A 27,794-nucleotide genomic window follows, 5' to 3' on the forward strand; every position below is an offset into this window, starting at 1 on the left:
TCACCTTCTCTTTCACAGGCCCCTTGGCGAGCCTGAGCTGACACTTGTAATATTTATATCCTCTGCTTCCTGGCTCTAACTTCTAGCATATATTCACTTATTTAATCATTTACCTCTCCACCCACCTATCTATTCACCTATTCATTTAATCATCTATCTCCCCATCCATCCATCTATCCATCAAATGATAACTGAACATTTGCTCTTTGTCTGACCTGGGAAAAGCATTGGGAACATTATAAAGAAGAATCAGAGTCCTTCCTGCCCCAGGCCACAACTCACCACACCTGGAACTCAATGTCTAATTGTATATAAAGTCGCTTTTAAGCCAAATCTATTCAGGTTGCTGCAGAGTCCAAAGGATGGACAATCGTGTCCTCCTGCATAACTGGCGAAGACTTCATGGGAAGGTGCAAATATGAGTTTTTTATTCTGAATTCAACTTGAGTCTAGGCATGTGGAACCCAGAGATTAATTTTGAAAATGATGAATCTTCTTACTGGAAGATTTCAGTCAATCAACAAACACCGTATAGTTGGACCACTTCCACATTTATCCATTTACCCACACATACCCTGATCATTTGTTAAGCACATAATATATGCCCATATTGTGCTAGGCAAAGACAGTGAAATGATGAAAGACTCCTACATACTCACTGACTTCACAGTGCTTCTCCTCTAGTAAAAGAGAGAGGCTATTAAACAAGAAATCACCAGAAAATGTGACAGGTAACATATTGGAGAAATAAAAGAGATCGTGGGAGCAGGTGGTTAGAGTTCTTACTTTAGTTTAAGTAAACAGTGGGAGATTCAGGGAAGGCTACCTAGAGGAGGTGTCTTAAGTGACACCTGAGGGATGAGTAGAAGTTAGCCAGGAGAAAAACAGAAAAGCAGAGTCCCAACCATGAGAGAAAATAGGGCACATTTGTGCAGGATAGAGCACAGCTAGAGAGCGGCACGGGATGCAGCTGGAGAGACCAGATCATCAGTGTCTTGGGTCCCACATTATCTACAGGGATGCAGGCACCCTGCATCATTTCAACATGTAATGAATAAACTATTAATGATATTTTTATTTCTTTTTTCCGTTACAGTTCTGTTTTTATTTTTTTAATTGAAGTATAGTTGATTTACAATATTATGTTAGTTTTAGGTGTACAGCAAAGTGATTCAGTTATATATACATTTTTTTCAGATTCTTTTCCATTAGATTCAATACGTTATTACAAGATATTGAATATTGTTCCCTGTGTTATACAGTAAATCCTTATTGCTTATCTATTTTATGTACAGTAATTTGTATCTGTTAATCCCATACTCCTAATTTATCCCTCCCCCACCTTCCCTTTGGTAACCATCAGTTTGTTTTCTATCTGTGAGTCTGTTTTGTATATAGATTCATTTGTATTATTTTTTAGAATCCACATATAAGTGATATCATATAATGTTTGTCTTTCTCTGTCTGACTTACTTCACTTAGTATGATAATCTCTAGGTCCATCAATGTTGCTGCAAATGGCACTATTTCATTCTTTTTTATGGCTTGGTTTTATGTTTGGTTTAAGAAGATCTTATACCACATCTTCTTAAACCAAACATCTGTTGATGGGTGTTTGAGTTGTTTCCATGTCTTGGCTGTTGTGAATAGTGCTGCTATGAATATTGGGGTGTATGGATCTTTTCGAATTAGAGATTTCTCTGGATATATGCCCAGGAGTGGGATTGCTGGATCATATGGCAACTCTATTTTTAGTTTTTTAAGGACCCACCATTCTGTTTTCCATAGTGGCTACATCAGTTTACATTCCCAGCAACAATGTAGGAGGGTTCCATTTTCTCCAAACCCTCTCCAGCATTTATTAATTAATGAGATATTTTACTTTGTTTTTTTACATTTTCCAGATCTTGGAACTCTGCTGTGTAATTTACAGGTACAGTGCATCTCAGTTTGGACCAGCTGCATTGCACATGCTCAGTAGCCACACTTGGCCAGTGGTTCCTGTACTGGACAGCATGCATGTAGTCACTGGGTGACTCTAAGAATGGGGACACTGTCTTATTCATTTGTCACCCAGTGCCTGCCAAAGTGCTCAGAACACACAGAATACCCAGTGCATGCATGCTGAGCTAAACGTAATGGACACACTAGAGCGTGATAGAGGGAGGTGATGACAGCTCTCTCGGGGGGAGGGTGTGGCTGGGGAAACCTCGCCAGTAAAGTGATGGCCAGCCGAGCAGGCTCTGAAGAGTGTATAGGAGATGCCAGGTCAAGGACACAGGGCAGTAAGAGGAGGTGATGTTTGAATTGGTCCCAAAATGCTGGGTAGGATTTCAACAGTCAGCCATTTAGGGGAGGGACAGAATGGTATTCCAAGCAGAATAAAAAAGAGTCTGAGGAAAGCCTGAGAGGAATTGGCAAGAATAAACCATGGAGGCAGAAGGAATGGTTTGGCTGGAACACAGGGAGGGAGACAGGGCTGAAAAGACAGGCTGGAGGCTGCACGTGGAGAACTCTGAATGACAATGAAACCACTTTCTAGAAGCAATCATGGAGGGATCCGAGGCAGAGGAATTAACCTAGGGATCAGGTTGTGCCCACGTCCTAGGATAACAACTGTTCTTTCTAAAGTAAATTGTTTTTTCCATTCAACTCAAAAATCATCAGCGTTCTAAAGAAATTTCAGTTATCTTAGATATCAGGCTTTTGTCCTCAGAAAGTATCAGTAATGTTTGTTCTCTGACTATCCTGTTGTACTGGGTTGACTAGAAGTAAGGGTAAGTCTCATACGATTGATATTTTGTGGTAATCGAATAACGGTGGTTAACCCTTCCTCAGGGCTTACTATGTGCCAGGCATGGCTCAGGTGCTTTATGTCATTAACGGATTCAATCCTATGACAACCCTAGGAGGTAAGTACAGTTAGTACTCCCAATTTCACACATGAAGAAACTGCAGTGTAGAGCAGCATTCCCCAGCCTTTTTGGCACCAGGGACTGGTTTCGTTGAAGACAGTTTTTCCACGGATGGGGGCGGGGGGATGGTTCAGGCGGTAACGCAAGCGATGGGGAGCGATGGGGAGCAATGGGAGCGATGGGGAGCGATGGGGAGCGGTGGGAGCGGTGGGGAGCGATGGGAGCGGTGGGGAGCGGTGGGAGCGGTGGGGAGCGGTGGGAGCGGTGGGGAGCGGTGGGAGCGGTGGGAGCGGTGGGAGCGATGGGAGCGGTGGGGAGCCATGGGAGCGATGGGGAGCGATGGGAGCGATGGGAGCGGTGGGGAGCGATGGGAGCGATGGGGAGCGATGGGGAGCGGTGGGAGCGATGGGGAGCGATGGGAAGCGATGGGAGCGGTGGGGAGCGATGGGAGCGATGGGGAGCAATGGGAGCGATGGGAGCGGTGGGGAGCGATGGGGAGCGGTGGGAGTGATGGGGAGCGATGGGGAGCAATGGGAGCGGTGGGAGCGGTGGGAGCGGTGGGAGCAGTGGGAGCGATGGGGAGCGATGGGAGCGGTGGGGAGCGGTGGGGAGCGGTGGGGAGCGGTGGGGAGCGATGGGAAGCGATGGGAGCGATGGGGAGCAATGGGAGCGATGGGAGCGGTGGGGAGTGATGGGGAGCGGTGGGAGTGATGGGGAGCAATGGGGAGCAATGGGAGCGGTGGGAGCGGTGGGAGCGATGGGGAGCGATGGGAGTGATGGGAGCGGTGGGGAGCGGTGGGGAGCGATGGGAGCGGTGGGGAGCGGTGGGGAGCGATGGGGAGCGATGGGAGCGATGGGGAGCGGTGGGGAGCCATGGAAGCGATGGGAGCAATGGGGAGCGATGGGAGTGGTGGGGAGCGATGGGAGCGATGGGAGCGATGGGGAGCGATGGGAGCGGTGGGAGCGATGGGGAGCGATGGGGAGCGGTGGGGAGCGATGGGGAGTGATGGGAGCGATGGGGAGCGATGGGAGCGATGGGAGCGGTGGGAGCGATGGGGAGCGGTGGGGAGCGGTGGGGAGCCATGGGAGCGATGGGGAGCTCGCGGCCACTCACCTCCTGCTGTGCAGCCTGGTTCCTAACAGGCCGCAGACCGGGGGTTGGGGAGCCCTGGTATAAAGAATGCAGGTAACTTGTTCCCACAGCTAGTTCAAGTCCAGGCAGTCTAGTTCTAGAGGCTGCTTTCTACTACTACTCCAAATGATTTTTGATTGCTACAACGAACAGACACTGATAGAAGGACTTTACATGTGTTAATTAATTTATTCTTCTTAATTATTCTATGCAGTAGGTGCTATTCTCCTAATTTTGTTCATGAATAAACTGAGAATCAGAGAGGTTAAGAAATGTCCCCAAGTTCACAGTTAGTTGAGAGTGAAACCAGAGGTACAATGATCAGATCTATTTAGGTGGCATATCTGGAGCTTCCTTTATGAAGTTCTGGTGAAACATCTTGTTATCCAAAATAAAATGCACCATTAGTTAGTACTGTTAGTAATCTATGCATGTATTTCTAAGGAAAACTTCATGGTAAATTATATAAGGTTTTCTATTTCTCTCTCTCTCTCTCTCTCTGTTTGTCTCTTCCACCCTATGCCTAACTTTCATGTCATCTCCTCTCTCCCCAAGATGTAACTTAAGAAATGTTTATTGAATGAATGAAAAAAATTGATGGATTAACTATTTACTATCTACTATATGCCAAGCATTGGGCTTTGTACAAGGGATACAGCAGTGGCTAATATAGACAGTGTCTGACTTCACAGGGCTGACAGTTTAGTTTTTCCTATCTATCTGTCTGTATCTGTGTTTAAACTATGTCTTATCTCTCTATCTCTCTCCCTCTCTCTCTATCTATATCTCTATTTATCTATCCATTCATCCGTACATCCATCTGTCTGGGAAGGGGTAGCAGAAGGAGAAAGAGAGAAAGGAAAGGAGGAAGGAACGAGGGAAGAAGAGAGGGGAGAAATGAGAGGAGGAATAGGTGGAATTGGATGATGATGAGGAAACAGAGGAGGAGAAGAAAGGAATGGGAAGGGACCATCTATGGCAAATCCATCATTTTACAGAAAAGGCTGAGCCTTGAAGAGAGGAAGTGAGTTGTGTTACGAGATGATGCTGGTGAGAACTATGAAGTGGATTAGTAAGAGCTGGACTTGATGACTAAGAGTCTTTTCATGATCTTCGTCCTGATGGAGCTTGGTGCTTACAGACACCTCTGGACTGTCTTGCTTTCATTGTGCTCTTGATTTTCAGGGGCAGAAGGAAATTTGGGCAAAATTAATGAGAGGTCTGAAGCTACTTTCGGCATCCAAGCCATGAAGGCTTTCTACCCATCCCAAAGCTCAACGGGCTGCCTGAGCTTCTTTCCTTTTCTGTGCAGGGGAGGAGGCCTTGACCATGTACATGGACAAAAGTCGCCTGGACAGGAAGTCAGGGAATGCCACTCAAAGTGTTGAAGCTCTGCACCAGCTGGCATCGTCCTACTTTGTTGACCGTGATGGCACCATGAGGAGGCTCCATGAGATCCAGATATCAACTGGAGCAATCAAGGTACGGCTTGAGGGTGGCGTCGGGTGGCAGGCTCTTAAGACAACAGCACTGCACAAAGGTAGTCTGAGAGTCAGTGGGCAGATGAAATCCCTGGCTTCTGACCAGGGAGCTAACAGTTCCCCCCAGCCAACCACTCTGCCTGAGGTTGTCAAGTGCCCCATAATATCCCGAGCATTGTCATTAAGGTGACCACATGTACTGATTTCCTGGGGCAGCCCTGGCTGTAATCATGGCATAATTATCCATAGTACTTTCCTTCACTCTTTTTTTTTTTTTTAACATCTTTATTGGAGTATAATTGCTTTACAATGGTGTGTTAGTTTCTGCTGTATAACAAAGTGAATCAACTATACATATACGTATATCCCCATATCTCCTCCCTCTTGCGTCTCCCTCCCACCCTCCCTATTCCACCCCTCTAGGTGGACACAAAGCACCGAGCTGATCTCCCTGTGCTATGTGGCTGCTTCCCACTAGCTATCTATTTTACATTTGGTAGTGTATATATGTCCATGCCACTCTCTCACTTTGTCCCAGCTTACTCTCCTTCACTCTTAAAGCTCTGTGTGGATGATTTCCAGCCTCCCTTTCTAGGTGAAGAAACAGGCTACAGTGGGTAAATCATTTTCGAAAGGTCAGAGAGCTCTCAAGAGTCAGATTATGCCTAGGTCAGTAATTGGTTAACACCTGTGTTTTTCATCCTCCCTCCCCATTTTACAGATGGGAACACTCAGGTCCAAGGGTTAAAGACTTCTGCTCAGGGTTACACATCTAGCCAGTACATTAACAGGGGCTAGAACTCTACTCTCTAGACCAGGGATCCACGAGTATGTTTTGTAAAGGGTCAATAATAAATATTTTAAGATTTGCAGGTCATATGATCGGTATTACTACAACTCAACTGTGCTGCTATAGCACAAAATCAGCCATGCAATCAGTGTGTAAAAAATGGGCATGGCTGTGTTCCAATAAAACTTTATTTATAAATCAGGCAGTCTGTCATGTGCCGACCCATGCTCGTCTACCCCAGCGCTGTCCAATAGACCCTTCCAAGATAATGGAGAGACTGTATCTGTGCTGGCCAAGACAGGAGCCACTAGTCATATGGGGTTATGGAGCATGTGACATGTGGCTACTTAGACCCTAAATTTGTAAGGTTTTTTTTTTTTTTAATTTATTTAAGTTTAAATAGCCACATTGGTAAGAGCAGCTGTGGACTTTCAGCTCAATGCCTTAGAGCATAGGTACTTAAAAAAATTCCACTTTAAATGCAGTAAATTCAAGGATTACCTTTATAAAGAGAATAAAGGAGGACATTTTTCATAAAAAAGGATTAGTTCTTTGGAGGGTTTCAATGAAGATTTTTTTGCATCTCAAAGTTTCTTAAACCAGATTATACCTGCATTTTACCTCTCATTATTCAGTCTATTTTCTCTTCCTGAGCATCTTTCTTCTGAATAAAATGCAGACCTAGTCTTATATCAAGACTTTAAAAGGTATCTCTAGGGAAAAAGTGTGTGTGTGTGAAGGGATGAGGGGTTGCCGGGGAGTGTTGGTGGAAGTCAGGCAGATGAGTCAGAAACTGACCAAGGGAAGAGAAAAAATGTGGGAGGGGAGAGACTTGCTGAGGAGGGAGGGAGGAAGGGGAGAAATAAATCAGGTCAACAAAGAGCCAGCTTATCCGAGAAGAATCGCCTATATTGGGGGGATTATGGTGTTAGGGAACTCAGCACAGAGAGATGGAGCTTGATGAAGCCATCGGAGTCTGAGTGAAGCAAAGGCCTGGTTTGCATTATCACCAAATGGTTCCCTCCCCGCGGGATGGGATGTGGAATTGAGATATTGAAGCTCTGTCAGAAGGTAATCTTCTTTTGTGCATCCCAGAAGTGCAGTGTGCCTCCTTACGAGGAATTTCTCAAGAAGCCGTTCTTGCAATAGCACCATCCTCGACACTCAATCTGGCACTTGGATTTTTCTAGCCATTTCTTGACGCTACCTCAAGACCCAGCTGGCTAGAATTGGTCTCCTTGCCAGCTTTGTCTAAGATGAGCAGCTGACCCAGGTGGGGAAGTTTTGCCCGTGGTTTTCTCTTCCTGAGCATCTTTAGCAAGATGGATTGGTAGTTTTGAATCTCATTTAACAATAATGATGTCATTATTCTGTACACAAAAAAGAATGAATTATTTTTTAAAAGCAAAGCCTAATAACCTTCCATTTTTGTACTGTTTCCTAAGTGCTAGACACTTCAAAAATATGATCCCTTTACTGTTAGGGTGGGTAACAGTATTACTGACATTGTGTAGATGCGGAAATTGAGGCTTAGAAAGGGGAGTTAGTGATGCAAGGCTCTGCTGCTGGAAAGGGGCAGAGCTGGCATTGGGAGATCTGTGTGACTATTTCCCAAGTCATCATTCCTGACAACAGTCAGTGCTGTGTCCTAACAGCTGGATGCAAACCTCAAAACAAGCCTACAAGTGATTGTGTTAAATAATGGAAAGTAAGGGCTAAAGACATGAAGAAACCACTTTACATACTAAACCATTCATATTTCAAGGTTATCTTTTAGAATAGCTGTTTCCCTCTTGTCCACCACCTCAATGATTCTAAGACAGTGTCTTAGAAACACACCACCAGAGGATTGGGGTGATCATTCTGCAGTGGAGCTGACTGTGCTCTTTGCTAATTTTTTTTTTGGAAAATGGGAATAATTTTATTGTTCTTGCCTAATGATAATGCATATATACTCATCGATAATGCACGTTACAATTTATAGAGACTCTTGGTAATAAGATGTCAATTATTGAACATATGCCATGTGTCAGGCACTTACACCCATCAGGTTTAGTCTCACCACCTTCCTGGAAGGATTTACCAACTTCAGGTTGCAGGAGCTTAGAGAAGTGACTGCCTGAGGGCACACAGCAAATAAAGGGCCCAGCCAGGATTTAACACTGACTCTCCTAATTCCAAAGCCCATGCTTTTGCAATACACTATAGTGTTTCCACTTATTTTTAGTTCACATAATCCTTAAAATGGCTTTGGGCAGTGAGAACCAAGGATAGAATGTGGGCGTCCTGGCTCCAGTCTGCTAGATTGCCCTGCTATCCCGTTGTCTGCTTGGCAACAGTCAGGCATGGTCCTTGACACAGGCAAGGGGCTCAAGAAGTGGCCACTGGCTCAGGTCAGGCTTTCTCCGTTGCCTGAGCTCTGCTGGGGGCTGACTCTGCAGGATCTGTCCCAGACAAGGGCATCTGTCTCACATCTGTCGCCCTTGATGTCCACTCCAGGTCACAGAGACACGCACTGGGCCTCTGGGCTGTAACAGCTATGACAATCTGGACTCTGTGAGTTCCGTCCTTCTGCAAAGCACGGAGAGCAAACTGCACCTTCAAGGTAGGATGTCAGTGGAAATGATGGGAACAGAGAGGGAGAGGGGAGAGAAGCCTGGGGGAGGAGGGATGAGAGGGTATCAGGAGGCATGATGTGGAGGGAGAATGAAAACTAAGATGAAAGGCAGAGAAACCAACAAAAAATAAAAATATGCAAATTAAGACAGTTATGATATGATGTCTTTTTAAAAATTTTAACATATGGGACATTAAATTCATGGTTATTAATTAGTTGTCAGATATAAAGTATGGAAGTGTGAGCGTTTTCTGATTATTTTGATGAAAATGTCTAAACAGTGTTATTTATAGATGTTCCAGATCTAATATATATTAAAGTTTCATATCATAGCCTCTGAATTTCCTACATTATTGTGTTTGATTCTCAATGTATTTTGGCAGATATTATTTGAATTCCAAGAACTATAGGGCATTTTATAGAATTTTTGGTTCTATGTAAACTTCTTTCTCCTTATTTGTTAATCATTAGTGGTCTTCAGTATATTCATACACCCATATGTATTTGTGTATATGTGTGTGTGCTTTTAGCAGAGTTTACAAATGAGAACATTCAATGCTGGCTGGAATATAGAAAGACAGATACTCTTAGGCATGGCTAGTGAAATTGCAACAATTCTAAGGATTAATTTGTTGAAATACATACATATTTGTATTTGTTTATTATCTATTATATGTCAGGTACATGTTATGTGCTCCATATATACTCAAGACCGTGAAGAAAATATACTCTTTAAAATAGTCATTTTATCCTGATTAATTCATCATAAAGAGGAGGGGAGATTGTAGGGGGAAAAATGATAAGACTTTAAGTATAGATAGTGCTGTTTTAAAAAGCATAATTTATAATAGCAAAGAAAAAAACAATGTAAAGATCTCAATTTTCCACATGAGGAGACTAAATGAATTATGTAGCATCCATACAACATAATATTAGGCAGGTGCTAAAATGTTGTTTATAAAGAATTTTCAAGATACGTGAAAATGATTTACTATAATGTTAATTAGAAAGTGGATGGTTTCTGACTGAATGTATGGCATGATCTTAATGTAAAAGGATAAGGAAAAATAACATTGCAAGGAATTATGCGAGATGTTAAAAGAGGTTACTTCTGGATGATTAGGTTAGAGATGATTTATTTTAGTCTTCCAATTCCTTTTCTAACTTTTCTATAATGATCGTGTATTAACTTTATAGTCATAAAAAATGGCATATGCTTTAACTTTGAGCAAACTAAGAATGTGACCTTTTAGAAAGGTATCTGATAAAGGTGATTCTGAATGTCAGTGGGAGGAAAGTTGGTTTGAGATTGGCAGGTCGAGCTAAACAGAGCCTAATATGACTTTTATATTCTGGTTCCTTGGCAACTCTTTGATTCATGCTCCTGTTATAGAAGATGGTTGGAAAGTGGTACAGAGCAAGCTTGGTAGTGTCACTTGGGAGCAATGAATGAAAACCCATCAGGAAAATTCAGGCCAAGAGAGTGGTTTAGCATTAAAACAAAAGTCAACAAAACAAAACCTCAAATACATGAAGAATAATCCTACACTCCTTTAGTAGACAAAAGAGTAGACATGAGTTTGGTAATGCCTGATAAGAAATGAATAAGGAAGACAGACCTACCTTGGGTGCTCCAGGATTTTCAGCATTAGCTCCTGTGATGCCTACAGTGAGCTTGTGGAGTGAGAGCAGGGTTTGAATCCAGGAAATACAGCTCCGGTCTGTGTCTGATCACCCTGCTGTGCATGTAGGAGGTGAGTTATAATCAGAGTAAATTTAGTCGGGAGTAACAGGATGTCACTAGGAATTTATTAATATCTTAGGGCCATTTAGAAGCTGATTTACAGTGAAGCTAAGGAAGCTTAAGATCCAGGGCTCCCTCACCTTCTAAGTCCCTAAATTTTCTCATTCTACATATTCATGTTCACATGTAATTTTGAATTCCTTTTCTCATTAAGCACCTGTAGCCTAAGCCTCAGTCCTAAAACCCAGATCTGCCATTGGTTACATTATTAGCGGTATGTTATTCACACAAAAGAAGGACATGACAGCTTTGTTCTGTTCTAGATTGGTCAGAGCACACCTGGAGGATTGGGTCCAAGTGTGGGCAACACATTGCAAGAGGGACATCAAGAAACTGAAGGAGAGTGTCTTATAGTACATAACTGATGAAGGAGGACTTGGAGCAAGAGGATGTGTCTGTGGATACCTAAAGGGCTGTCTTGCAGAAAAGTTAGTCAAATTCAATAATATGGATAAAATGGGGCAAACCTGATCTACATGTAGGAAACTACAAGGATCCCAGGTTTAAACTAGATCTCAGTTTAAACTCAGTATAAAATAGATCTTCTAATGCACATTCATGTCCAAACCTGGAATGTCCTGCTGAAGCATATAGTGACTCTCTTGTTATTAGGGTTATATGTTGGTGACGTTTGGTAGGGATGTTATAGAAACTATTTTTTTTTCAAAGGAAGTATTTATTTATTTATTTTACTTATGGCTGTGTTGGGTCTTCGTTTCTGCGCGAGGGCTTTCTCTAGTTGGCGGCAAGCAGGGGCCACTCCTCATCGCGGTGCGCGGGCCTCTCACTATCGCGGCCTCTCTTGTTGCGGAGCACAGGCTCCAGAAGCGCAGGCTCAGTAGTTGTGGCTCACGGGCCCAGCTGCTCCGCGGCATGTGGGATCCTCCCAGACCAGGGCTCGAACCTGTGTCCCCTGCATCGGCAGGCAGACTCTCAACCACTGCGCCACCAGGGAAGCCCCTATAGAAACTATTTAATCATCATTCCACTGTGTTGGTGATGGAATTGATACTGATGCTTAGGAAGATGCTGAATCACCAAACCTTTATCGAGACTGACTATGTGCCAAATTCAGTGCTAGATCCTGGGCATATGAGCACAAATCAGTTCAACTCAATTCAGCAAATATTTTTCAAGAACTCATGTTGGCATTGAGCTAGGCACAGAAAACAGTGGTGAACTAGACAGACATACTTTTTGCCCCAAGGAAATATACACTCTATCAAAAAACATGGCTTTAGACAAATAATAATGTGCAATGAGTTTGGATGGAAAAGAATTGTGAGGGTTCTTTGATACCCAATAGTATGGAGATTTCACCTACTAGAGAATCAGGGAAGTTTTCTTGATAAAAAGATGCACAGAATGAGACCTGAAGAGTGAAGAAGGGGGCAGGGACATAGCTATGGAGCAGAGTCCTAGTGAATGGCATTCAAGGAAATTGAAAAGATCTTAAGAGATTAAAGCAGAGATATCAATGGTGAGAAAGGCAAAATAATATGTCATATCCTAGAAGGCCTCTGTAGCACATTAATGAGTTGAATATTAATTTGAGAGTAATGGGAACCATAAAAGGGTTTTAAAAAACAAAGTAGCAGGCAGAGATTAATGTTTTGGAAGATCACTCTGGCTACTGTGTGGTCAATTAATTAGGAGTAGTTTGGAGGTTGGTGACCGGTTAGTTAAGGGCTACTGCAGTATTCAAGATGAGATGTCACAGACTGAAACCATGGAAGCAACAGTTGGGATGGAGAGAAACAGACCAATTTTGGAGTTACTTAGGAGGTGTCATTACCAGGATTTAGTGAAAAGACCATGAAAGATTTAGGTATTTGAGTGAATGGAGAGTGGGAATAAGATAGAGCCGACAGACAGGAAAATACATATGATTCAAGGTAGTGTATAATGTAATAGAGCTAGTAGAAGTAATGTGTACTATTACAGAGATGTGGAAAAGGAGGTAATCCATTCTATCTGTCTAGGTAGAGGAAACATAGAAAGGAGGAAAAATATTCTCCTGGTGGAAGGTAAAACAAAAAAAACTTCTTAAATATAAGACAGAAGAATATCTCATGACTTTTGGGTAGGCTGATATTTTATTCAGTAGCATACATAAAGCACTAAGTAAAAGAAAAAGATTGATAAATTGGACTACTTTAAAATTAAGAATTTCTGTTTATCAGAAGATGCCATTCATAGAATGAAAAGGCAAGTTACAGACTGGAAGGCAATATTGGTGATAAATGTATCTGACAAAGAACTCATGTGTAAAATATGTAAATAACCTCTAAAACCAATAAGAGAAAGGCAGACAATCCGGAAAGACAAGAAAATGGGTAAAAGGCATGAACAGGCGCTTCGCAAACAAGAATATCAAAATGGCTAGTAAATATTTGAAATGGTGATTAACTTTACTAGTCCTCAGAAAATGTAAATTAAAACAGTGTCATAACACACTGATCAGTCTGGCTCATCTGAAAAATCTGACAGTATCAAGGAGTGACAATGTTGAACACTGGGAACTTACATGCATTGCTCCTGGGAGAATAAATTAGTACAGTCACTTTGGAAAACTCTTTTTGGCAGCTTCTACTGAAAACTCAATATGTCCTCACCCTATGACCTAACAATTACAACTCCTAGGAATATGCCCAATGGAAATGTTACCTTTGTTCACCAAAAACCATGAATGTTCATAGGAGTTTTGTTCAAAATAGTCCTCCAAATGGAAATAGCCCCAAATGCCCATCAACAAAAAAATGGGTAAATAACTTATCATACATTCACATGATGGGCTACAATACAGAAATGAGAAAGAATCAACTACCCTTTCATGCAAAAATATAGAAGAATCTCATGAATGCAACATTAAATAACAGAAGCCAGACACGAAAGAGGAAATGCTGTATGATTCCATTCTTACACAGCTCAGAAACAGTAAAACAAATACATTGCTTTAGAATTCCAAAGAGCATTAACCTTTGTGGAGGAGGAATGGGGAAGTGACTGAAGAGAGATGAGAGAGGTTTCTGGAAGTCTTAGTAATGTTCTGTTTCTTGATCGCAGTAGCCACACATGGATGTGTTTACTTTGTGAAAATTCATGCAGCTGTACACACATGATTTATATGTATACATTTCTGTGTATACAATATGCAGCTATCAAAAATTTATTTAATAATGTGCTCTATCTTCACATCCTCTGCAAAGAGAAGACATGAATAAAGCAGAGACAAGTGATCAGGATGTGATCCAGCCCAGCTAGAAGGGAAAGTGCATGGACTGAGGGGTGGAGGAACCAGCAATAATAGATACTATTTATAAAACACTTCCTTGAGTACCAGGGACTGTGTTAATTTATTTTTATTATATTTACATTTATGTATTTGTTTTTATTTTAACTCTTGTTTATTTGTTTTGTATAATTGGATTTATTGCATTTTTAATCTTCATAGCATTCCTATAAGGAAGGCGTAAATAACATCCCCATTTTGTAGGTGAGAAAACTGAGGCTGAGAGAGGTGTCTTAATAAGTGATTGAGCCAGAATTTTAACCCGACCTGACTTCAGAGTTTCTCCTTCTCAAAACGGGTTGCTCTGTATTCCTCTATTCCCCTCCTAAAGCCTCTGAATGAGGCTGGCGTGAGATTCTGCAGAGGCTTATTTGGGTAGATTGAGGATGATATGAATGACAGTCTAATGACATTCACTTTGTGGTGTTTCATAAAAGGTTCACAAGACAGGGCAAAGATGGAGGGAAATAGGAAACAGAAAGAGGAGGATTGGAGAAGGAGACTCAAAATGAGGAAGAAAGGATCATGGAAATGAACAGAGGCTATTAGTAGTCAAAGCAGCAACCACCGAACTAAACTAGTTGTAATAATGCTAGTGGCATAATGATAACTTCTTATTTTTATCCTTCTTTCTCCAAGAAGCCCATTGAGTGTTTTACTGACATTGTCATGTTATTTAATCTAGTATCCATCTGGTGAGACGGATGTACAGAGAGCAGACCTCTGCTTCTGTAGCTCACTGAAGTGGAAACAGATGCGGAGAAAATATTTTGCTGAGATCTAGGGATAATCCAGAAATGTATTCATTCACACATTCACTTATTCATTTAGCAATATTTATTGAACATCAACTATATGTCAGACATTGTTTTAAGAGCGGGATGTAGAGACGTGAATAAGCTAAGTCAATCATTTTGGAGTTTATATTTAGTGTGTGGGTGTTGGGGGAGCAGAAAGAAAGAAACAAGTAAAGAAAGAAATATATTTTCTTTACAATCAGAGAGATAGTGTGGGAATAGGTCATCTAGAAATTTGTAGACCATGGAACAGACTTCAGATTTTACCCTGAATGAAATGAGAAGCCACTGGAAATTCAGGCAGTGGAGTAACTGGAGCTGACTTACATTTTACATGAATTACTATGACTGTGATGTAGAAAAGAACTGTAGAGGGCAAGACCACATACAGAGAAACCAGCTTGGAGGCTATAGTGTTTATCAAGGTGAGAGAAAATGGTGGCCTGGACCATGACAGTGGCAATGAGGGTTGTAAGAAGTGATTGGATTGTGGATATATTTTTAAGTAGTGCTGACATTAGTTGGCAATGGACTGAGAAAATGCTTGTGAGAAAAAGAGAGAAGCCAAGGATGTTCCCAAAGTTTTGCCTGAGCGATAGCAATGATGGAATTGCCTTACTGCTGTGGTGAATACTGTGGGAGGGATCCATTCTGATGGGATATGAGGAATTGGGTTCGAACCTAATTGGGTTTGAACCTAGGTTTGAGAAATCTCTTATATATACGAATGTCAATGTTGAGTGGACATTTGGAAAGTCAGGGGAGAGAACAGAGATATAAATTAGCACAGAGATGATATTTAATGATATGAGATTGGATAAGATTACCTTGGGAGAGAGTGTAGATAGAGAAAAGAAGGAATCCAGTTATTGAGCCGTGGGGAATTTAATATCGAAGAGTTGGGGTAACGGCATACTAATGAGGAACAAGGAAAGGAAGCTAAGAATTGGCCAGGGGTGCGGGTGGCAGTGTCGTGGGACGAGAGCCAAGAGAGTGTGGTATCCTGGAAACCAAGGGAAGAATGTTTTCCAAAGCAGAGGTCGTTGTCAACTGTGTCAAACGCTGCTTATAGGATGAGTAAGATGAAGATGAGAACAGAGTAGTGGGCTTAGCAACATGGAGGTCATGGGTGACCCTAACAATGATGCTTCAATGGAATTATGGGAGTGGAAGCCTGAGTAGAGTGAGTTCAAGAGAAAATAAGAAGAGAGGAAGTGAAGGTAGGGGTTTAGCAAACTCTACGGAGGAATCTCGCAGTGAATGGCACAATAGCAGAAGGTGACGTGGAGTGCATGAGTTTTTCTTCTCTTTTAACATAGAAGCAACAAAACTTTTATATGCTGATGGGAGTTATTCTTCAGAGAGGGAAACATTGATTCTATGAGTAAGAGGGATTATTTTAGGGTCATAGTTGAGCAGGGAAGAGTGAATGGGATCTTGTATATGACTGGAATTATTTGCCTTAGATAAGAGCTCCTGCAAGTTCATACAGAGTGAAGGGAAGGAGAACCTATGGACCCATAGGTGGGGTGGGTACAATTCACAGTTGTGGTAATGGGACCATTTTCTTAAACTTTACTTCTGATCACTTTTCATAGATGTGTTACAAGATTTTTCAGATTTGAATATCTCTGAAATTAGAATGTTTCTTATAACTGATGGTATGTCATAGTTTAATTGGCAGGTTGTTTTTTTTCTTAGTGTATGCAAAACAATGATATGTTTTACAATAAATGGCATCTTAGATTCAATGACACGTAGTGTTTTCCTCAGTGAAGAAGGAGTGAAGTCACTAACCCACTCTCAGTTTCCAAAAGAGAAAGATGGACCAGAGTACAGTCAAGATCTTGAACAGATGGGATGCTAGGCAGTGAGGGGATATGGGACGAAAGACTCCAGGCGTCATCTACACTCTGCACCTCCAGAGAGGCCACCCGAGACTCTGCTGTGTTTTGAGAGTCTCCTCCTAATATTCACGTTCAAATGGCCCATTTCACTTGTTGATCTTAAATTATTTCTCCTCCTCTTTCTCCTTCTTCTTTCGTCCCTCCTTCTTCCTCCTCCTCCTTACCCCTTCTTTTCTTTCCTTGTGTCTCTTCTTGAAACCTCAGCTTCTTCCAGACCAGTCTCTATCTCCTATCACTCATGCACTCAGAATCTCTTCATGCCCTAAATGACTTTCCTTCTCTCTTTTATTGAGTTCAGTCCGTCTTTCCATACCCAGCACTAATATCCATCCCCTCATTAGAAATCCTTCCTTCTTTACCCCTGTCTTGGCTCACCTCCTCCCAGCATCATTTCTCTCTTTCCTGGATCATTGCAGTGATTGTCAAACCAGCCTTCTTGATTCTGATCACTCCTGCTGATCCATCCCCATCGAAGCAGCCAGTGTGCTCTTCTTAAAATCAAATCAAATACTGTCACTTCTCTGCTTAAAACCCTTCACAATCTCTGATATGGGTATAAGGAATAGACCTGGGCACCAGGCTATTCATAATCAAACTCTTGCCAATTTTCTTGGCTTTGTCGTATTCCATCATCCAATACATACTATATCCTTACTCCAGGCCTGTGGAATTTCTTACATTTTACTACAGGCATCTTTTTTTGTTTTTTATTGCTTCAAACTTCTGTACATCATCTCTCCAGTTCCTGGACTTTCACCTCTCCCAGGAAAACTTCTCTTAATGCTTCTGCCCTGGTTGTTAGACACCCTGCCCACCTTCTTCCCTAGGATTTGTCATGCAATAGTATAATCATCCTATTATTAATCTGACTCCCCAGTTGGAGTATAAATTCCTCACTGGTAAGAGCCGTCTCTATCTCTAGCGTGATGTATGAACCTGGTGCATAAAGAATGATCAGAAGGTATTTGTTAAATGAATTTATAAATGAATGGATAAATAATTAAATGAATAAATCACCCAGCCCATAGTGAGCTCCTTTCTCTGAATTCTTACGATTCTCATCCTCCATCATGCTGGATCCAGTTCAACCTAAGGACAATGTCCTGAGGGCTTACTCTATGCCAGGAGCCTTCTTGCATGGATAGCATTCTTCAAAGTGCATGTGCCTTTTCTGTTGCGTTGGATGTGTCCATCTTTCAGGCAAGAGTCATGCCCCTTTACTCCTCCAAATGCCACCTCTTCTGAGAAGCCTCTTTAAGACCTCTTGTACAGCATTTTTTAAAACTTCATCCTGCAACATGTTCTTTTGCATTTGGGTTTTACCTCTTCTATTAGATTTGATGATTGGCCTCGTTAAGGACGGGATTTTGCCAACTTTGTGTTTCATTGTATTCAACAGAATGCTGTGGACATTGGGGCTCAATATGTATTTGCTGAATTGAGATTTTTGCATAGGATTGGCGTTACAGGGACAAGAGAAGGAGGATGGGGCAAAGAGAGAAAGAGGAAGGGGAAAGGGAGTGGAAGAGTAAAGGATGGAGGAGAGGGAGAGGAAGAGAGGGAGGGGATAGAGGAGGAAATAGAGGAAAAGCAGAGGGAGGATGAGGAAGAGAAGGAGAATCAATAATCCCTTTCCTCAGTAGCCAGGCATTATAAATGGAGTGAAGATAATGATTTTTAAAATCATCTTGCAACAAGTAATAGAGAGAGGGGAACAGAGTATTTGAACTGTTTAAAATTAACGTTATTTTGAGCTGTTACTCCTTCTTAGGCATTGTGCTTATATCCATGAGCCAGTTTATCCCTCCCACCAGCTAAGAGATAGGGATCATGCTCCCCATTACATAGATGAAGAAACTGAGGCCCCAAGAGGTGAAGTCACTTTCCCAAGATCCCCCGGTTTTTGGTTCCTAGCCGCCTGGGATCCATGATTACTTTTCTCAGGGAGCCTTGAGTCAGCACAACACATTCTAGATGTGGGTAGAATGGGAACAAGTACCTGCCCAGCTGCAGTAATCGAGGAAGAGGGGAAGGAATGTCATTAGGCCTTCTTTTCATGAAGCCCAGTCACCCCACGTGGCCTTGTGACCCCAGTGGAAGGCGGAGTGATTGTTGCCAGAGCCTGCTCTAGTCGGCAGCTTCGGGCTGAATCCTCATTAAGAATTAGCCCGGGGTCACAGGCAACAGCTTGCGACTAAGGCCCTCCTTTTTTTAATAAACACATTTTTAATTTATTTTTTAAAAATATTTATTTATTTATTTATTTATTTATTTTTAACATCTTTATTGGAGTATAATTGCTTTACAATGGTGTGTTAGTTTCTGCTTTATAACAAAGTGAATCAGTTATACATATACATATGTTCCCATATCTCTTCCCTCATGCATCTCCCTTCCTCCCACCCTCCCTATCCCACCCCTCTAGGTGGTCACAAAGCACCGAGCTGATCTCCCTGTGCTATGTGGTTGCTTCCCACTAGCTATCTATTTTACGTTTGGTAGTGTATATAGAAGATGTGGCACATATATGCAATGGAATATTACTCAGCCATAAAAAGAAATGAAATTGAGTTATTTGTAGTGAGGTGGATGGAGTTAGAGTCTATCATACAGAGTGAAGTAACTCAGAAAGAGAAAAACAAATACAGTATGCTAACACATATATATGGAATCTAAGGGAAAAAAAAAAGGGTCATGAAGAACCTAGGGGCAAGATGGGAATAAAGACACAGACCTACTAGAGAATGGACTTGAGGATATGGGGAGGGGGAAGGGTAAGCTGGGACAAAGTGAGAGAGTGGCATGGACATATAAGACCCTTCTTGTCGATGAGCAGGGGCCTAGGAGGCACTGAGGGGAATCCGTGTTTCCGTCTTCCTGTGGCTCTGTCTGTAAAGCCTGTTGAATAAAAGAGCAGCGCCTTCACGACAAATGAGATTGCTGACTTCCACCCAACTGCTTGACTCCAAATATTGGTTTTCCTTTATGAGCCAAGGAGCATCATGTTCCCTGCCTTGTGAGAAGTGAAGCTCCTCTTAGGAAGTGGATTGAAGATAGCAATTAAAACTCAATCAGAGGACAAATAGGGAGTGTCCGAGAGCACATGTGATAGTGATAAGTCCTTGGACTAGTTAATTAATTTTCTGGGCTTCTCTAGGTCTTCTAATAAATGGGAATAAAAACACCACTGCCTCGGAGTCATGGTTCTGCATTTATTTGAAAAATATGTTGAAAGCACCTGACCTAAAACCCAAGAGGGCTGATACAAAATAATAGCTATGATTTCCTGGATAGTTCTCATGTGCCAGGTATAGAGCTCATTCCTTTATATTAATCTCTCAGAAACCTCAACACAGACCCATTTTCCCGATTTGCAAATTGAGGCTCACAGAAGTTAAGTAACGCTCTTGTAGCCAGCAGAGCAAGAATTTGAACACAGGTCCACTCAATGCCAGTGCTCTTAAAGTGTGTAGCATATTGTGTCTCAACCTGGAACGTATAATCATGGTTTTTATTGGAGCAAGTAGTTGTATAGCACTTTCTATGTGCTGATAGGTTCTGCTATTTACTTTAGAAAGTCTGTGATTTTCCTAAAATTACTTGCCAACTTGTGGATGTACGTAGGTGTGCCATTTCCATAGCTATTCTCATACTCTCAAAAGAATCCAGAACCAGAAAAGATCAAATACCTTTATAACAGACGATTACGAAAGCCTCGCAACATTCCAGGTATAGATGACTATAAAAAGGGCTGCCTCTGACCGGGGGAAATCTGGAATAATTTGGTGACTCAACACTCAGACTTGTACAGAAAGAGGTGGAAATGCTAATGGAGCATAAGCTGGTGTTGAGGGGAGGGAATATCAGAAGACTTATCGTTTGGTATGTGGTCGCGTGGGGCTATACCTTTCAATAAACTTGTGGCCGAGTATGCAGCATGGAACTCCTGACTGATAGTGATCAATGTGACAATTTGACCTACTTTAACCACCACATCCCACTCGATTCCTTGTTGATCTCTGATTGTACACAAATCAGGCATCAGGATGGCCAAAACCTAAATAAATCACCCATGGAAATTTATACATTGACTCTCTTTAAACACGGTACCTGTTTATTTTTTAAGATTATTAAGTCAATCTTTATTTTTTTCCCTCACAGTACATCTTACGCAGAATTAAGCTCTTCTTTGGCACTGCAAATATAGCACTTTCGATGCACTTCTACTGTGTTCTAGATACATTCTACCTTGTTTCATGTGCACAATTGTTCATATTTCTACTAAATTGCAATTAAATTCCCTGAAAGTAGAATCATATCCTTTTTAATGTGTTCATTATTCACTTCTTATTTCAGTGTTTAGTTTGTAGTATACGCTCAATAAATATTTACTGATTTAAATTTATTTGAACTGTCAAATCAATTTGCTTTGAATCTTAATTTTTTACTGTGATAAAATATATATAGGGCTTCCCTGGTGGCGCAGTGGTTGAGAATCTGCCTGCCAATGCAGGGGACACGGGTTCGAGCCCTGGTCTGGGAAGATCCCACGTGCCGCGGAGCAGCTGGGCCCGTGAGCCACAATTACTGAGCCTGCGCGTCTGGAGCCTGTGCTCCGCAACAAGAGAGGCCGCGATAGTGAGAGGCCCGCGCACCATGATGAAGAGTGGCCCCCTCTTGCCACAATTAGAGAAAGCCCTCGCACAGAAACGAAGACCCAACGAAGACCCAAATAAATAAATAAACAAATACTTAAAAAAAAATATATATATATATATATATATCACACAAAGTTTAATGTTTTAAACATTTTAAAATCCACAATTCAGGGGCATTGAGTATATTCACAGTGTTGTGCAACTGTCATCACTATCTAGTTCCAGAACTTTCTCACCATCCCAAATGGAAATTCCATATTCATTAAGCAGTAATTTCCCATTCCCCACTCCCTCCAGCCCCAGACAACTACTAATCTGCTTTCTGTCTCTAGGGACTTGCCTATTCTGGACATTTCATATAATTGAAATCATACAATATGTTTTTTGTGTGTGTGTTTCTGGCATCTTTGATGTAACAAAATGTTTTCAGGGTTCATCTATGTTGTAGCATGTAACAGTACTTCATTCTTTTATGACTGAGTTAAGATTGCATTGTGTGGATAGACCACATTTTGTTTATCCATTCGTAAGTTGATGGACATTTAGGTTGTCTTCACCTTTTTGTTAATATTGCTTCTATGAACAGTGTGTTCAAGTTTTTATTTGAATACTTCTGTGCAATTCTTTTGAGTATATACCTTAAGAGTGGAGTTGCTGGATCATATGGCAATTAAATTTTAAAAAATAAGCTTTGGTAGAAATATAAGTTTATTTTGTGGTAGGTTGCATGATTGCATCGCTCTCTTCCCTGAGAGAATTATACATACCAGTGCATTGCATGTGACAGGCAATGCTGTCCTGTGGGAGATGTATACACCCCACTTAGTTGACATTGCACTTGGACATATGATTTGCTTTGGCCAGTGGAATGTAAGAGAATATAATGCATGCCTCATCTTAGAAGACACTTGAGGAGACATTGCCTGGCTTGGCTTTTACTTGTTTCCCTCTGTTATGAGAATGGCATATACCTGAGAGAGGCCACTCCTTCAGTATAGATCCAAAAGAAGAAGACATCTGATGCAGAGCCAAAGCCCAGCCAGCATGAAACATGAGCAAGAAATAAACCTTTGTGGTTGTAAACCACTGGGATTTGGAGGCTGTTTGTTAGGAAACAGAAATGTAGCAAAAGCTCAATAATACTGAAACACTGGATTAAATAACATAAACCACACTTATTTACTGCAGGACTTCTCAGTGCCTTAACTGGGCTAATGTGTATTAGGAGTCTCAAGAGCTGGATTAAATACACAGAGTTTCCTGAATGTATTTGATCTTGGTTACATCTGCAGATCTATGATTCTGTGTTATACAACTTGGCAAATGCTGGACTATAATTTCACTTGGGTTCAATCCTGTCCACAATAACTATTCCAAACTCCTCTACTCTTACAAAAGTAGAGGTCTTTTCTTTATTCCTTTTTGCTGAAACGTGTGTATATTTTATTTTAATTGTACATTTATGAATTTTGTTCTCCTACCCAACTGGAGCCCCCTGAGGTCAGAAACCGTCTTATTCATTACTGTATCTCTAGCATCTAGTGCAGTGCCTGCCTCAATAACATGGTGAGTGAAAGGACTTTCCTAAGAGTGGCTGAATTGAACAGTTTTATTTTTACACACTTACTGTGATCTAGTATTGTGCTTGATAGCATGGAAAGAATGAAAAGGCAGTTATAGTTCTCAAGAATCATAATTTGTAGCAATGGATCCCAAACAAAATATGTGCTGAAATTAGTGGTCAAGGCCTTTAGCATCATTGTTCTCTTAGGATGTTTTTTCAATTTGTGCATTTTTTCACTCCGATGTTTCTGAGCACCTGTCCCCTTCACTATTGAGCTGAAGTTAAAGTAGCTTCAGGTTTCAAGCTATGATGTTGGGAAAGGTGGTACAGGTCCTGCTCATGAGGGATGGCTCGAGAGGTGGGCTGTGCTCAGCCCAGAACAGAGAAGCACGGTCCTCTGTGAAGCACATCCTCTCTAAGTAAGTTCACCTTCATTCAGACGCATTTTCTGCGTACCCACTAATGTGCCAGATAACAAGGAAGTGGGGGGTGAATGAGGTACTGCCTCTTGCGTTCAGGGGGCTCACAGACTAGGAGGAACATGAATATAGACACACATAGTATGATGCAATACGTGTTCTATTAGAATTTGAGTATGTGCAAGGTGCTTTGGTTGCCCACAGAGAGAATGCCTCAGATTGTCAAAGGCTTCCAGAGAAAGCAATAGAAAACAGGGTGAGCACAGGAAATGACATTAGTTGGATAACTACCACGTACTAAGAGCTTCACATGGGTTACATAATTGATTTTGTTTTCCCATTCATGGAGATATAATTTACATCCAGAAAAATTCACCCTTTTGAGGTGAACAGTTCTATGAATATGACAAACATATCCAATCATGTAATCAAGATACCACCACAATCAAGATATAAAATTGTTCATTTAACTTTTACAAAAACCCTACATGGGAAGCTTTAATGAGGAAACTGAAAATCAGAGAAGTTAAGCCTCTTAGTTTTAACTTCCCAAGGTCATGCCGTTAATAAGAGCTGGAGCCAAAATTTGAACAAAGAGAACTTGGCGCATCTGGCGGACAGAGGTGGTAGTGGTACAGGATGTAGCAAAAAAAGGGAGTTAGGTGAGAAGAGAATCTGCAGACATCAGCTGATCTAGGGATCAGGTGACACAGAGTCTTAGAGGTGTCATTTGGTTTTTATCATGAATTCTATGAAGAAACTTAGGTTTAAATTGACTCAGCCTCTTCTTAAAGCTTCAAGGGCATCTTAATGTTGCAATTTTATGAAACTGAATTTTAAAATTATGTTGGAGAAAAAAAGTATTTTGGCCTCCTTATCGTTAGCGATTTCATAGTTTAGACCATATTCTCTTTTTCAAAGTTAAAATTGTCATTTAGAAGTCTCCCTGCCCCCACTCCCTTTTGCCAGTTTAAATCCTCCTCTGATTGTCTGCCTCACTGAAAGGTAAGTTCCGTGAGAGCAAGGATTTTGTTTCTAGTTCCTTGCCTTTTCGCCAGTGCCTGAAAGAGTACCCGGCACCTAATAGATGCCTGTTTGCTTAATAATTGAAATAAGACCAGCACAGAATAGACTCAGAAAATCAAGGTTGAAAGAATCTTCATGATCAACTAGTACACTGGCAGGCCAACTTTTCTGTAAAGAGCCAGATGGTAAATATTTTAGGCTTTTTGGGTCACACACAGTCTCTGTTGCAACTATCCAGCTCTTCCATTGTAATGTGAAAGCAGCTGTAAACAATACTTCAATCTGTGTGGTTGCATTCCAATAGAATTAATTTGTGAAAATAGGCCCATGGGCCCCAGTTTGCCACTTCCTGTATCCATCAGTATAGGCTAGGTTATGTTGTGCTAACAAACAATCCCTGAATCTCAGTGGTTGGCAAATGTAAATACTCATTTCTTACTGATGCTACATCATCACAAGTCAATTGTGATTCTGCTTCACAGAATGAAGAAGGCATTTATCTGGAGAACAGCGGTGGCCTCTAGATAGAACATTGCTGTTCTTGTGGTGATGGGAAAAGAGAACCCAATGGATCCACATGTTGGTTCTCATAGCTTCGTTTTGGAAGTTGCAAACATCACTTGCACATTTCATTAACCAAAACATGTCATGGGAACCTATCTGAGTTCAGAGGGTAGGAGTGTGTAATTTTTTCAAAGGCAGGACACTGCAGGGAGGGGCACTGAATATGCATTAATAGGTTCTTTGGAGCATCCCTACAGGGTCACCTTTCTATACTGCCAGTGATGAGCAGCCCTCTACCTACTAAGGCAACCTGTTTCACCCCTCAAAACTTCTGCCAGTTAAAAAGGTTTTCATTTTATTGTGCAGAATATCGTTTCCCTGTATTTTTCCTCCAAGAGTTCCATGTCTACTCCTCAAGATCCCACAGGATAGATGATGATACCTGGGAAAACAAAAGGTTACTCTATCCAGAAGGGGGAGCCAGAACCCACCCACTTTTCCCCCCAGGTAGCTGCCTGTCTTCATTTCCCGGAGTGCAAATGACCCGTCATGGAGACAGGGCTGAGCTTCTGAATGAGATCATAGCCTTTTTGCCCTTTCTGCACAGTTTCACCCGGTGAATTATCGTCTTATTTCCATTCCACTCCAATGAGCTGTCAGCGATAGATACTGTAATTCACGGCAATAGAAGCACAAACAGATGGGAAATTGACCTGCATGCCTTCATTACACTGAGGTTCAGAATGACTGCTGGAACCATAAAGTCCTTTATCTGCCCGTCTGAAATCCCTGGGCTTTCACAGGAAGGGGGTCAGGCTGACTTTTTGTGGAAGGTACAGTCTTCGTTGTCGTTCTCCTCACCTCGTGCTTTTCAGAAATGGGCAGAATTTGACAAGCAGAACTTAGCAGGTACAAGACAACAGCTGGGACTCCTATAGGGCTCAGAGAGATCTACAGGGGGCCCCATTCTGGTGCAAGAACAGGATAGAAAAATATTTATACTCAACCAAAACAGAACCTGTATTTTTCCCTCTTCCTCTTAGCACTGTAAGAGAGCGTGCATTTAATGTTTAATGAAATAGGTCAGAAAAGAGCAAATCCATCAAAAATATTACTATGTTAGGTAATTAGGATATAGAATAAAATAAAACAAAGCTGAGGGAAACAAAAGGAAGATATAGAGCTCTTGCCTTGAACAAGACTTAGATTGATACAAGGTATGCACACACTGACCCAACTTTGTGCAGCGTATGCCTTCTCCATGGAACGCTGGGGATGCCCTTCTTTATCTACTGAGACCAGGCTCGTGTCTCAAGACTCTACCCACATCCTACGCACATCACAAAGTCTTCCATAATTATCGTGCCCAGGCTTATTTTCTTTCATCTTCATAATAGATCACTGACTTATTCAATATTTGAAATATATTTATGAAACACCTACTGTTTACCAGACATCATGCAACTTTTTTATGTTTTAATCATCAGTTAAGGCTTTTGTCTCTTGGATTCTGAACTTTAGTTTTGAATCTCCAGGTAGCACTTCTGTGTCCTTAGAAGGTAGGAAACATCTCCTCCAGCAGTTCCTCAGGTACTGCTTGTTGAAGGAAGGAGAGAGAGGCTAAGAGTTCCTGTCAGCAAAGGAGCAGGAGCAGGGTCAGGGATGAAGGTTGGATTATAATCTCCAGATCTCAGGAGCACCTTGGCTTTTGTTGATAGTGTCCTCTTTTCCAGACATTAAATGTTCCCTAGCTCACTGAGCACAGTCACCTGAACCAGGTGCCTGCTTTACACAGCAATATTGACAATGTCCTCAAAGGTCTCCAGGGATCCAATGTAAGGTTACCCTGAAAGTTCTGTTACTTTAGCACCCCCCAATGGTTGAAACTCAGCAGCACAGTGAGCCACCTTTCCTTTTTCTGAATCTCAGGTTCACTCCCTGCCTGTAAGAGACCAGGATCCTTGACCTTTGTTGTTGTAAGAAGTGCTGTTCCTCTAATGAGCTGACAGATCTCTGCTCTGTGTCATTCTTCCCTTCAGAGTTGTGATCTTCTCTGAGGTGCCAGAAGTTGTTCTTCTCTAGGGAACTTGGAAGTAAACGAACAAACAAAAGAAGATGAACCTTAATCAGAAAGAAAGGTGATGGCTAAGTTGGTTCTTAGTTGGAAAGAGTAATATTTCCTAAGGCCTTTGCACATGCTGTTTCCACTTTCTAGAACAGTCTTCCTGTGGATCTCCCATCCCCTAACTCCTGTTAATCCGTTGGGTCTCAGCCTAAATGCTGCTTCCTCTAGAAGAGAGTCTTTGACCACCCCTACTCCATGCTGGGCTAGGTATTCTTCCCGTGTGTTCCCCAAGCAATCCTGTGCTTCTGCTAAAGCACTGGTCTTACTGCATCCAAGCAGCTTGTTTACAGGTCCGTCTCCTTCCTTAACTGTGAGGTCAGCGAGAGCAGGGAGTTGCCTGCTTTATTCACCCTGGTATCCATGGCACAGTGCCTGCCACCCAGTAGAGCTTAAGCAATATGTGTGGAAAGAAGGGAGGAGAGATGGAGAGAAAAAGAAGATAGATGGAAGGGAGAAGGGAAGGAAGGAAAGGAGGGAGGGAGGGAAGGAAGGAAGGAAAAATCATTGAAGTACAAACAATGGAACGATAATAATAAACACCTACAATAATTACTATAATGCTATTAAGGCAAAATGCACTCTTGGCATGTTTCCTACTAGCCCAAATGGGGCTACTCAAGAAGGCTTTTTCCAAGAAGGGCTCAAGTTTGGTCTAGGTAATGGATTATGTTCTAATAGGGTGTAAATGGAGGAAGCTAACATTTATTGAACACTTAATTATAACAAAATACCATAGATTGGGTGGTTTGAGCAAAAGACATTA

The 27,794-nt window shown here is 41.7% G+C and overlaps 1 protein-coding gene across 1 annotated transcript in view; it reads left to right on the forward strand.

Moving 5' to 3' along the window:
* BRINP1 (BMP/retinoic acid inducible neural specific 1) overlaps positions 1-27,794 on the forward strand; it is a 179,589-nt gene that overhangs the window by 116,493 nt on the left and 35,302 nt on the right. Inside the window, exons 4-5 of the mRNA XM_061200996.1 lie at positions 5,360-5,529; positions 8,818-8,923. Of these exons, the coding sequence (XP_061056979.1) occupies positions 5,360-5,529; positions 8,818-8,923 (276 nt within the window). The remainder of the gene's footprint in view (positions 1-5,359; positions 5,530-8,817; positions 8,924-27,794) is intronic.

Source organism: Eubalaena glacialis, chromosome 9 (assembly GCF_028564815.1).
Source record: "Eubalaena glacialis isolate mEubGla1 chromosome 9, mEubGla1.1.hap2.+ XY, whole genome shotgun sequence".
NCBI lineage: Eukaryota > Metazoa > Chordata > Mammalia > Artiodactyla > Balaenidae > Eubalaena > Eubalaena glacialis.